General features: G+C 39.6%; 2 protein-coding genes across 2 annotated transcripts in view; both read right to left on the reverse strand.

Annotated features, from left to right (window-relative positions):
- The window catches only part of LOC125361714 (membrane-spanning 4-domains subfamily A member 4A-like), a 14521-nt gene continuing 901 nt past the window's right edge, over nucleotides 1-13620 (reverse strand). Inside the window, exons 2-7 of the mRNA XM_048360295.1 lie at nucleotides 9089-9248; nucleotides 7524-7652; nucleotides 6901-6957; nucleotides 4795-4938; nucleotides 2461-2562; nucleotides 1-338 (exon numbers count right to left, since the gene is read on the reverse strand). Coding sequence (XP_048216252.1) covers nucleotides 219-338; nucleotides 2461-2562; nucleotides 4795-4938; nucleotides 6901-6957; nucleotides 7524-7652; nucleotides 9089-9232 — 696 coding nt within the window. The 5' untranslated portion in view covers nucleotides 9233-9248 and the 3' untranslated portion in view covers nucleotides 1-218. The remainder of the gene's footprint in view (nucleotides 339-2460; nucleotides 2563-4794; nucleotides 4939-6900; nucleotides 6958-7523; nucleotides 7653-9088; nucleotides 9249-13620) is intronic.
- The window catches only part of LOC125361715 (membrane-spanning 4-domains subfamily A member 4A-like), a 23385-nt gene continuing 19957 nt past the window's right edge, over nucleotides 10193-13620 (reverse strand). Inside the window, exon 8 of the transcript XR_007212980.1 lies at nucleotides 10193-10210. The gene's annotated coding sequence lies outside the window, so the exon portion shown is untranslated. The remainder of the gene's footprint in view (nucleotides 10211-13620) is intronic.

Consider the following 13620-nt stretch of genomic DNA (forward strand, 5'->3'; position numbering starts at 1 on the left):
TAACCCATTACATGCATGATTTATTTGTTCAAATTCTGATGATATCACACAAATTCAGCAGAATGTGTAGAATACATTGTTAAGTTTCTGGGGAAAAATGAGAGCATGATTTCTGAATTTATACATCCACTTGTGCATACATGCACACACACACACAAATCAGAGTCCATTTATGGTTTTTTTGTTTGTTTGTTTTGCCACAAGTGTTTTTGTATTACTCAGAATATATTTCCTGGGACATTCTGGTCTTGGCCTGTTGGTGGGACCATCCCTCCTTCAAGAAGAACAGGAGAAGCTTTTTCTGTCCTTTGAGGATTTGATGGCACAATTAGCACAACCTGTGAATCAATCAGAATTCCATTGAGTCATTCAAATATAGTCAGGACTTCCTTCTTTTTATCCACATAATATTATCATTATTAGTGCCTAAAATATCACCTCTGTATTGACCCTCAAGATCAATCTGGTGAGCTTATCTGGCACTCGCTGGGTCAGCATGGACCTCAGACCACACCCTGGGTGATAAGTCTGGACTCAGTCACTAATCTTACCTGTGATGATGTTAAGAAAAATGCCTAGGTCTCCTCCCAAAATTAATTTGCACTGCTGATACTAGCAGCAGATTCAAGTCATGGTTGTCTGGCCACAGATAAAATACTACAAAACCCACACTTGTCCAGAATGGCAGGAATCATTAAGAGTGAAAAGGAAATTCTAGGTCTTACTCTATAAACTCATAGATGTGGAGGTGGATGGAGGCAGTGGTAGAACAGGGAGACAGACAGACTTAATTACAGGCCCCAAACCTCTGCCCTTCTGGAGTTGACATGTATCAACAGCAACCATATTTCTCAGCTCTACAACTATTCAACAACAGCAGGAACATGTACTCAAGATGTTAAGGTTTGATTCCTACTAAGGAATGTACCCTCCTGTTCAAATGCTCTGCTTAATAAAAATGCAACATGGCATTCAAAGAAAGTTACAAAGTCTTTGGTAGCTTCTAAGAAATTCATACTTCTGGGTGCTTCATCATGGAGGCCCAATAAAATGGTAATGTAATGTAGTCCAGCTCTTCTCTAGGGGTCAGAGGTTGGGGGTGAGGGATGTGATGTTGTCTGGGAAATCCAAAAAGATGTAAATAGGTACAAAGCTTGTACCTGGCCCCCCAATCTCATCATACTATTGTCATCTTATTTGACTATGATCTATGTCTGTTCCAAGGTCTTTGGATAATAAAGGTAATGGTCAACCATTGGGATTTCATTTCCCACTTCCCCATGCTGAAACCCTTGGTGCTTGAAGGATTGCCTTGCTCTCTTTGTTCCCAGGCCCTCTTTCTTGATCTTTTCTCTCCTTTCACATTTCACTTCCCCCATCCCTGTATATGACATGTTCAGTGTATGGCAGCCAGAAGGATTTGCTGAAGGTGTCAGGGTAAGATACTGGCCAGGTATCTTTTAACTATTAACACAAGGCTCATCCTTGACATTTCTCATGGAAGTATGCTGGTGCTATATTCATAGAGAAAAGTCTAGGACACCACTTCATTTAGAATTGGACACAATTTTGATGTCCATTGAGCAGGTAAAGTTGGAAAAATAGCTCTTGCTCTGCCATGATGGTAGGCAGAATTCAGAGATGACATTCATTGACACACCCTCGGGTCATTTTCTCCTCTTGATTAAGCATAGGATCTTATAAGTGACAATACCTCACTCCCATGAGTAGACTACAGATCAGTTTCCTCTAAGTGTATCCAAAAGCCATTATTCTGATGAATGCAATCTAATAATTTGGAAATTTCCAAACATCCTGAGGCAATTTGAGAGGCTTTTTCTCTCCTGCTTTCCTCAAAGAAGAAAACATTGGCATGAGTTTGAATTCTTCAGTATAAGAACAGAAAAAGAAAAACTTGGGATTATCTGGGTACTGGTGGCTTGTGCCTGTTATCCTAGCTACTCCGGTGGCTGAGATCTGAGGATTATGGTTCAAAGCCAGCCCAGGCAGGTGAGTTTGTGAGACTCTTTATCTCCAATTAACCATCAGAAAACCAAAAGTTTGAGTTGTGGCTCAAGTGGTAGGGAGATAGCCTTGAGCTAAAAAAAAAAAAAAAAAAAAAAAAAAAGCTCAGGAACAATACCCAGACCCTGAATTCAAGTCCCCGGACTGGCACACACACACACACACACACACACACACACACACACACACACACACACACACACAAAAATAAACAACCAAAGAAGCCTTCAGATGAGACCACAGCCCAGCCAATTCTGTGAGTGCAGCCCCCTAAGAACTTGAGCAGAGCCACCAGCCAAGCTGTGCTTGGAGTCTTGATCCACAAAAACTAGCCATAATAAATATGTGTTACATTATGCTTCCAAGATTTCTATAACAGGTTATGCACCAATAAAATGCTAGTAAAGACATCTTCAGTTAAAGGTCAACACTCACCCCACCAGGGTTACAACAGGTTACTTTGCATCCGAAGACAGAGAGGGACACAGCAATGCAGAATTCCAGCACACTCAGCAGGAGCACCACACCATCCAGGCCCTAAAAACAAATTCATAGCATCAGAGTGGGAATAGAAGAGATCCCAAGTTCAAACCACTTACTACTCATTACCATGCCTACAGAGAAAAGGCAGTGGCCAGGCATCCGGAAATCTCCCTCCTAATATAGCATATACCTTTCCCAAATTGTGGCCTATTGAATGTCACTTATTTTCTTACATTTAGAAAGATACATAATGTATCCATTTATGCCATCTTTCAAGGTCAACCATAGGAGATAATTGGCAAATTCCTGTGCTTTGGTGCAACAATTCTAAGTAATGCACTCTCTCATTGCTCTTTCTTACAGAGAACTGACTTCTATGCACCATTATGTGTTTTGTAATATCTTTTTCTCCCAAGAATACTGGAGCTTCTTGAACTTCGGGAGTCTCTCTTCTCCACCTAACATCTCTGAGACAGACGATCCTGAGAACTGGCATAAAATATGAGCTGACCAGGCAGGGGCTCACAGAGAAATGAACTTGGCACTTCAAATGTAAAAAGTCCTCATGGAAATCTTCTTCTAGAAGAAGAGGCAGACCAAAACAAAACTCACACAATTTCCAGGAGTTCACCATGAACTTGGAGAGAGTGACTGATGGATATGAATGGAGATACAGCTATGTACTTACAAAAAAAATTCCTTTTAAAAATGATACTGAGCACTTCAGGACAGCAGTAGTGAAGCATTAAAACCAAGGGTTCAGCTAGGTACTTGCAAAAAAAATCTCCTTTTAAAAACTTATTTTGAAGTATCTTACACAGACTTACAGGATGGAATTTTTATTTTATATATTAAGATACACATAATTTCTAGTGATCTTAAGTTGTTGGCTTGTCTACTAGTATGTGCTGCATTTAAAATAAATACATTACATTTCATTTTTAAGAAATAAAAAGGAAAAAGGAAAAATTATATTGATCATTTCAGGATAGCAGCAGAGCATTAAACCAAGGGCAACGTTCTTGTAAATAGCAGTTACTCTGAGAGTGTACAGATCTCATGCCCGTGGAATCTAACCCTTAGAAACTAGTGAGTCCCAGAATTTTAACCCAGTCCACATTCTGGTCAAGTCTGTAAGTAAACAGACCTTCATAAAATAAAAAGTTAGGACCTCTTCAGGATTGCTACACAGAACAAGCTTTACAATTGTGGATTGTAGGCAGGAAGTTTCAGAATCTAGTCTTACTTTTGCCAGCTTCTAAGAAACTTTAGGAAAATGTTAGGTTCATTCAAAATAACCTTATTTGGAATAAATGGCAAGCAATAAAATGCTTCCTTTAAAAACTATTAGCAATCTCAGAATTTAATGAAGTCACTAAAGACTTTCGGGGCATTATTTTGGTAAAAATAAGCAAAAAAAAAAAAAATGAGCTAGAGGCATGCCTTTAGCTAGAATGCCTGCCTAGCAAGTTCTAAGTCATGCATGACATCCCAGTACTGCTAAAAAGTAGTCAGTAGATGTATCAGTACTAAATATTAGGTTGACAAAATGGCTCAAGTAGTAGAGCATCTGGCTAGCAAACACAAGGGCCTGAGTTCAATTTCTAGTACCACAATGAAAGCAAATATCCAATCGATCATTTTAGTCACCAGTAACATACTACCATAACTCTTATTGCAAGAATCAAAAGCCAAAAACGTCAACGTTTTACTGCCTAAAATAGTTGTGGAAGCAACGATTTGGACAACAAAGCAAGTAGGATGGCATGTTGATGATGAAAAGTGGTCTAACTAAGGAGTAAAACACAGGAAATGCACTGAAAATTTATCAGGGGCCAGGAATTGGTGCTAAAAGTGGTTAGGCTGGAGAGAACAGTGGATGATTAAGAAAGACATTAGGTTGCCCATCACTCTAGCACAGAGTTCAAGAAAATTTCATTTATTATTTGAGAGCCATATAATTCCAGCTGGCTCCATCCAGAAGCCCAGAGACAAGACATATGCAGACTAATCATGAAATTCAGAAAATATCTTCTTACTACTAACAAGGAGTTGGTCCTCTCTAAGTATAAGCCTTCTATGTCTTTGGTCTTATCAGACGAAGATGGAGAACAAAGAGAAATGAGATGCTAATTCCTAAATAAAAGATTTGGCCTATTTCACAATCACTTCCAACTTCCTCAAATGATTGAGCAATGATAGAAAGGGAGTTGTTGCTTTTGCCACAGCCAGTTCTCAACATAGTCACTTCCACCATCTCATCTAATGAAAAGCAGAAATACTCACTGAAATGAAAAAACAACCATTGAAGACATCACTATAGCCACAGTAATAGCTAAATGGAGCGGTGCTCAGGCTCAGTGCAGTCACTATGATCCCTATTATCGCTACCACAAAGCTGGCGATGTTCAAGCCCATACTGCCTTGGACCTAAAATTTTAAAAAAAAAAAAAAGTAATGAAAATCAATTAAACAATGCAATAGCCTCCTCCAATACGTTTGTGTCCGATACTGAATGTCTCTTTTCTTTATTTATTTATTCCACCCTCTATAGTTCTATATACCAATTGTCCTCTCATTTTGTCTCTTTCCTTCTTGTACTTTCAATTCAAGCCTCTTCTCAAAAATATCCTCCTGTCATTCTCAAGAGTAAATCTTCAGGTGAGTCCTCTGACAACAAAAGATGAACTCTGAGTTTTATAACAAACATTTCAAATTCCTTTACGCTCTAGCTGGACAGCACTGTCTTGTCTGTCTTCTAACCATGCTCTGATACAGATGCCTGACAAAATGTTTTCTAAAACGCTACTTAGTACTCATGCCTCTGATCCTCTTGTCCCTTCCATCTCTCTGTCATGTCCTTACCCACATCGTCTCCTCACAGTTTGTTTTTAAAAGAACTAAAATTGCTTGGAAAAAACATGTGTGGTTTGGTGGGAATGAGCATGAGGTACCTTTAAAAAGTAGTCGTTTAGAGATGATGCTAGAAAGGCAGATGGGAGCCAGATTTGGAACCGCCATATTTATTATATTATAGAACTTCTTGTTTACATTTTTGAACAAAATAAAAAAACCTCAAAGAAGTTATGTAGCTAGTTTACTACTTGACATAGACTTTGATTTTTGCTTTTTTTATGGTCTATGACCCATATCTTGGCATGAGAGTTATATGTTAAACTTGCTTCTTTCTGAGTAATAGCTTTTTGTGAACCTTTTTTATGGCAAGCTCAAAACCCTTTCTGGCTGAAGTTGGAATATATATCTTAACTATCAGTTAAAAAGAAAACCATCGGGCTGGGGATATGGCCTAGTGGCAAGAGTGCTTGCCTCGTATACATGAGGCCCTGGGTTCAATTCCCCAGCACCACATATACAGAAAATGGCCAGAAGTGGCGCTGTGGCTCAAGTGGCAGAGTGCTAGCCTTGAGCAAGAAGAAGCCAGGGACAGTGCTCAGGCCCTGAGTCCAAGCCCCAGGACTGGCAAAAAAAAAAAAAGAAAACCATCCTGCTACTCTAATCCTTGGTGTGATTTTTGTGGGCTGGACCTCAAGCTTCACTGTGTGTTTGGTTGGCCATGTTTGACATTTCCTCCCCAGAATTCTCTGCATCTGAAGAAGGCTTCCTCCACACTGATCTCTATACAACATCCAATCCTACATGGGGGCCCCTGTCAAAGGCCAATTGTTGAATTACAATTTTGGAAAAGCAGACTTTTCTAGGTAAAAAGCATGATCTCTCTTGATTATTTTTTTTGTGCCAGCCCTGCTGCTTGAACTCAGAGCCTAGGTGATGTCCTTGAGCTGTTTTGCTCAAGGCTAATCTCTACCACTTGAGTCATAGCTCCAATTTGGATTTTTGAGAGTTAATTAAAGAGAAAAGTCTCACAGACCTTCTTGCCCAAGCTAGCTTTGAACTGCAATCATGCAATCATCAGACCTCAGCCTGTCAAGTAGTTAGGATTACAGGTGTGAGCCACCAGCATCTGACTCTCTTCATGTTTTACACACACACACACACACACACACACACACACACACACACACACACACACACACCATGGGGGAAAATGTATGTATATATCTTTTTTAAACATTTTTTGTCGGTCACGGGTTTGAACTCAGCACCTGGACACTGTCCCTGAGCTTTTTTTTACTCAAGGCTAGTGTTCTACCTCTTTGAACCACAGCACCACTTCCAGTTTTAGGTGGTTAGCTGGAGATAAGAGTCTTATGGGGACTTTTCTGCCCCAACTGGCTTCGAAATACAATCCTTAGATCTCAGCCTCCTGAGTAGCTAGTGCTACAGGTGTAAGCCACTGACACCCATCTCCAAAATATGTATTTGATCTAATCTTTCCTCTTTTGATACCAAAGTAAAATAATTATTACTTACTAGACCTTTTGTAGTTTTTATTCCTGCTACAGTGGACAGGGCTCCTGAAATAATAAACTAGTAATAAGAGAAACAAAATTAGGAAGAAAAACAACCTTTAAAGTTATTGAAAACCATAACTTACTAAAGTTTTAAATACACATGCTAAAGAGACTATCTTAAAAGAAACACAGGGGTTTGGTAATGACTTTTTTCTTTTTATCATAAGAACAAAGGACTCCTACAAGATAGGGCCCAGGAGAAGGTATTAAGAAGATGTGTGACCATGTCAGACATGCTCACTAGCAGTGCTTAGTAAGGTCCTTGAACTGCTGAGTGAACCAACCTTAGCAGTGATAAACCACTGGGCTTCTCACGAAGAAAGCAAAGCTGTCACCAGTTGAAATCATTCTAGATGGAGCTTGTGGCTACACTGTAACTACAATATGTCCTAATTTCACATGTTTAAGTGGTGAGTCTCCTTAACTTCCTGTGAGTTTTACATTGACACTACCATGTAAGTATGATGAAAACCGAGTAGTTAAGGAAGTGTGGGATAGGATCAGACTACGGTTTCATCCAAAACAGAGATTTAATAGCAATGTCGTACTCTCAGCCATCTTGTCAGCAGATCTGCCACTCACCATCACCGATCCCCAAATCATGTATCCTGCGTAGACTGAGATAGGACGTATCGGAGTATAAGGAACCGTGATGCACATTATTAATATTCCTAAGCTGAGGTTCATAATGGCAATGATAATTTGCATAACCTAGAAGTGAAAAGGGAAATAAAACCAGATTATTTACCACAGAAATGGTGTCTAGGCTCTCAGTCACTAAGTTATTCACATTCTCCCAGTTTCTATGGACTCAGATGAACTTCTGGATAGTCTCTTTTCACAGTTTATAAATAAGGAACTAAAGGGTCTTAAAGAACTGTGGATACAATGACTTGCCAAAGTATACCTCAGGAGAGAAAAAAAATCTATCATTATTTTAGAAATTTCAAAGTTAGGAATATGCTGAATCTTATCCAGGTATGCTTTTCTGTTGTCCTTCTTTGTCACATGCTCACCTGGAAGATACCCAGGTCATAGGAAGTGATTCTTCCAACAGTAACGTGAAGGAAATTAGATACAGGATGAAGAACAAATATGACTTGTCTGTTCTGGGGTCTGAGGAAAAACTGTGATTACAATGGCATCTTTGTGGAGGAATTTCAGGGCAACCATCACCAGTGCATTAGAACAGACCCAAAAAGAATGAAAGGAATTCATCCAAATTTGTGAGGTGCAGTGACAGCAGTGCCTCATGGGAAATATGTCATGTGGGGTGAATATACTGGGAAAGACAAGAGATGTAATATCAGTTACCTAAGCTTTCATACTAGAAAACTACAAAGAACAAGTAAATCTGAATAAAACAGAAGAGAAAGTAAATATTAAAGTGTAAGTTAATGTACTGAAACACAAGAATGTAGCAGATAAAGCCAACAAAAGGTCTAAAGTTTTTTTCTTGAACAATAAATAATGGTACTAGCATATGGAAATGCACTTTTTCCCCCATTTCTTGTGACTTGCTGCGCTCATTCGATCTGGGAATCTTTTTGTAAAATCCTTACTATTTTCTGCATAGATGATTGTGTCACCTGCAAATAAGGACAGTCTTTCTTTGTTCCTATCCATCACATATGCATTTATTTCATTTTCTTGCTCTTCTACATTAGCCAGAACCTCCAATACTATATTGAATATCAGCGAGGAAAGTGGCTTTTTCCTGATCCTCAGAAGATAGTGTTCATTCTTTTTCCATTCAATGTGTTATGTTACAAAGGCACAATGCCCATGTGCCCCTGATCATATAAAATAATATTTATTGAAATGAATTCCAGGAAATGGAAATAAGAAGTTTTGTTTGTTTGTTTTCTTTTCTTTTTAGCTAGTTTGTTTCTCTATCTTAGGGAAGGTAAGGGAGGCACAGAAATGGAGTGACAAAGGGTGAACCAATGCAGCTGTGGTACTTGCTAGACACTATGTTGAAAATGAACTATACACCATGTGGGTGGAGATGGGAAGGAAAAATTGGGAGAGAGAGCGAGGGAAGGGGTGACATGGTCCCAAAAGAAAGAATAAGAAGTTGGGATCAGCCTGTGCAGTGGTCCATTCACAGAGGTGGTGATTCTTCTCTAGATCCACAGCTGACTTACCCCCAGGACTTTTGGCTCCCCCTTCAAGAACTTCTCCGTCAGCCCTTTCCATAGGAGTGAGTGTAGAGCTACAGGCTGCCCCAGCTGCTGCACCCCAAAGCCAGTGTCCAGGGCGGTCTGTCCCTGGCCTTGCATGGTTGTCATGGCAAGCAGTAATATGCTGGAATAAGAAATACAATTAAGCACACACTTCTGGAAACATCTAAAGACAGGATATTTGGAAGTTAGTTCCTCTTTCAGGGTCAATTCTGGAATAACTTCCCCTCCTATGTTATATGGTAGCAATTTTTTTCTCTCTCTCTTTTTTTAAACCAAGCAAGTACAAGAAGAGATGGATTTTTAGTAAAGATGGAGGGAGAGGAGGAATAAGGCAGAAAGATTGGGAAAGTAGGAGATAGAGACAGACAGACTTAGAAATCCTAGAAAATGTGAGAGGGACCTGTAGATAGCATTTAGTTAAGTAGGCCAGACCCCACAAATTATGGAAATGTTTTCCAGTTCATATCTTGAGTCTGCTCAGATTTTCCCCATACCTGCTATCCCCCATTGCTTTCACACAGCCATTTCCCCATTGAATATTTACTTCCATCATCAGTAGTGATTGACACAGAATCTGCTCCCTAGACTAATGGTTTCATAGTATTTTTTGTCTGATCAGAGCAAAGGTATACACGAAAAGCTAGAAATCTTTCCAGGGCCTTCTTTACTGAGTGTGCTTTTTAAATTTTTTTCCCTATAAACTCGACTTCAAGGATAGAATTTACGGCTCCTGGGTATATGGTAAGCACCAAATAACATAAGCCCCTGATCTGTTGCCATAGCTTAGATCCTGAAAGCCAATGGCTAGCAAGGACACATAAAATGGTCTTCATGGAAGGCAGAATACTTGTCTTGGTTGTTCATATTGGAAACCTGGTACTTTGTCATCAATGTCCTGTCTTAACTGCCCTCTGCCAAATCAGTCATGTGCTTGTAATCCTAAACAATCATTATCCAAATTTGTATATTCTTCTCATCTTGTCAAAAGAAGTCAACATAGGGCTGGGAATGTGGCTTAGTGGTGGAGTGCTAGCCTTGAGCTAAAAAGGCTCAGGGCCAGTGCCCAGGCCCTGAGTTCAAGCCCTAGGACTGGCAAAAATAAACAAATAAATAAAAGAAGTCACCATCTCATTTAATATTCTTAGCCTTCCCTCATATCCATCCTCCACTTAAATGACCAGAGTGATTATGTTAAAAAGCAATTGCAATCTCATTTCTTAATAAGAGAAACATATTCAACCACTTTTCTTTTATCTTAACCTTATCTTGATTCTGTCTCTTTTTTGTTTTTGAAGCTCCAAGTACGTTATATACATTTTCCAAACCAGCAATTTTAATCCTGTATTGTGACATCTCCATGCTAAGCCCAATTACAGTAATTTTTCACTTGTCTGTTCACAGCAACAACAGAAATACATTGCCATCGTTTTTTTCTTCTCGGATTCTAATGGTACTGCAGTCTCTGCCTTTTCTCCAACACAATTGCACATTGCAGGAAGTGGTGCTGTGGCTCCAAGTGCTAGAGCACTGCCCTTGAGCCAGAGTTCAGGGATAGCACCCAGGCCTTGAGTTCAAACCCTATGACTGACCAAAAAAATAAACACACACAACTGCACATTGCACACAAATTACTTAACTGGGCTCAAAAAGGGGTTAGGAAACCTGTGTTACTTCCTGCCACAGGAGGTATAAATGTTGTCAAGGTAAAAATTGAATGTGTGCTTAGCTTATTCTCTTTTTGCAAAGAGAATACTCTTGCTCTCAGATCTATTTTCAGACCAAAGATTTGGGAAAGTTAGGTCTTATTTCCTATTTTATTGTAACTAGGTAACAATGTTAAGTCTTAGGTCACACAGCTAAGAAATACGTTATTCCTCTTCCTCTGTCTTAGCTGTACATCATGCGTCTGTGGGTAGCCACCTGCCCAGCTGTTCTATAGTGAGTGTTACCTTATTCCTACCTTCACCATTCTCTGATAAAAAAAATATACCTTTTTAAGTAAAGAGGGGAAGGGTGAACAAGTGCAGTCATGGTGTTCAATATACACTACGTAAAGGAAAATGAGCTATGCAACTTGTGGGAGGGATGGGTGGGGTAGGAACTGGAGGAAAGGGAAGGGAGGGGTGACATTGCCCCAGAAGAATTGTACTCATTACCTGACTTATGGAATTGTAACCCCTCTGCACCATACCTTAATAACAATACAATTATATTTTTCAAGACATACTTTTTCATCCTAATGATTAGCTACAAGGTTAGTTATTCCTGGGAAAATGAAGGGGGAAAACAAGAAATTATCATCAAGACTTCCTGACCAGTAAATTTTCTTTACACTTACAAAACTCAGAATATCTGTAAACTTACAAATAACAGAAGAATGAGATCAACCCAAATTTTTATTTGTTTTGTTTTTGTTGCCAGTCCTGGTGCATGGACTCGGGGCCTGAGCACTGTCCCTGGCTTCCTTTTGCTCAAGGCTAGCACTCTGCCACTTGAGCCACAGTGCCACTTCTGGCTTTTTTCTATATATGTGGTGCTGAGGAATCAAACCCAGGGCTTCATGTATACGAGGTGAGCACTTTACCACTAGGCCATATTCCCAGCCCCTCATCCCAAATTTTTTAACTGCCATGAAATCTAGTATTCCTGTATCTCTTAGACCTCTACATACTCGCCTACAGAAGAAGCCTGTGTCACAACCTCTGAGCCCAATGATCTTTGTTGGCAATGGCCTCCATGTCTCATTTACAAGACTTCCAAATGAATCCTTGTCCATATCCTGACCAGTGGCCTCAGAGTCATTGGCCTTTAAGACTACCGAACAATGAACTTAAGGATAGCAAATTTAAAACACTGCTGGTAATTCTTCTTCCAAGAATATAACCTCTATAGGAAGACTGGAAGTTTCTGTAGGATGCACACTGTATGAAAATAATTCCTTAGAAAAGCAAAGTCAAAGTTCAATGAAATAAACATCAGGACACAGTTTGAAAGGGGTGGGGTCATGGGGAAAGAAGATGGAAGAAGAGAAGAGGGGATGACTGCAGTCAAGGATTCACTGTATATCCTACAAAATGAAGAAGAATAAGGGACGGGGTGGGTAGGGGAAGGATGGGTGAGAATGTTGAAAGGGGTGATATTGAGCAAGATGTATTCATAAATAGCTTTGTTAAATGGCAACTCTTGTACTTAAAGATAATAAAAATAATGTCTTCAATTAACTCCTACCTCTTTCCATAATTCTCTCTTAACATAGGCCATGTTCTGTATTCTCAATCTGATGTTATCTTTCTAAGAACTACTAGCAACAATTTCTTCTAACTGCTTCCTACTTTTCCACAAAGTAACCCACTTATTTTTAATGCATTTTATTGTTACTATAAAGATGATGTACAGATGGGTCACAGTTACATAAGTAATGAGTACATTTCTTTGGGGACAATGTCACCCCATTCCCCTGCTCTCTCCCCCAATTTTTTCCTTCCATCCTCACCTAAAAGTTGTATAGCTCACTTTTAACATAGTGTCTAGTGAATACCATTGCTGTATTTGTCTATCCTATGTTCCACCATTTCTGTGCTCCCGTCCTCCCCAAGACAGATGAGTAATCAAAAAGAAAACAAAAGGGCTGGGGATCTGGCCTAGTGGCAAGAGTGCCTGCCTCGGATACACGAGGCCCTAGGTTCGATTCCCCAGCACCACATATACAGAAAACCGCCAGAAGCGGTGCTGTGGCTCAAGCGGCAGAGTGCTAGCCTTGAGCGAGAAGAAGTCAGGGACAGTGCTCAGGCCCTGAGTCCAAGGCCCAGGACTGGCAAAAAAAAAAAAAAAAAAAAGAAAAGAAAACAAAAAAAAAGCAATGAAGATAAAAATCGTGTTCCTATTTCCTGGATTTCATTTTTAATAAATATTATTTTCTAGGATCAGATGCATATAGATATTGTGCCTTTGTTTCTCTCCTAAGAATATCCTCTTTTATAGTTACTCACTTATTTCTGACACAGGGCAAGTCAATTCTCTATGGAAAACTAAATGTTTATTAATTAGGAGTCATTTCCCACTTTCCTCCAAAATCAAATAACCCAAAGTTGTAGAGATTATATAGATACGAGATAGGGGGAGCATCTAACATATAGTTTCCCCAGATAGTTTGGAATCTAGCGAGATGGTTGGCAAATACAGACTCCTTATTTTTGCCATGGTACAGAGATGGGGAAGGCTAGACCATCTTCCCTCTTATAATTAACTCCTGTAGGACAGCAGCACCACCAAGCTTAACTTTACTCATCTTTGTACTAATAGATCCATCATGGACCCCAATCACCAGGGAGAAATCAATAAAGTAATCTCAATGGCTATCCTCTTTTCAAAATCCCATAAAATAGAGAGCTCAGAAGAGGACTGAACCTAGATGGTTTGTTGTAGATGGTGGTGGTCACGTAGAAATGGTGACCTGGGCCGAGCAAAGCCTGGACTAATATCCAGTATGTTTG

This window comes from Perognathus longimembris, chromosome 13 (assembly GCF_023159225.1).
Source record: "Perognathus longimembris pacificus isolate PPM17 chromosome 13, ASM2315922v1, whole genome shotgun sequence".
Classification (NCBI taxonomy): domain Eukaryota; kingdom Metazoa; phylum Chordata; class Mammalia; order Rodentia; family Heteromyidae; genus Perognathus; species Perognathus longimembris.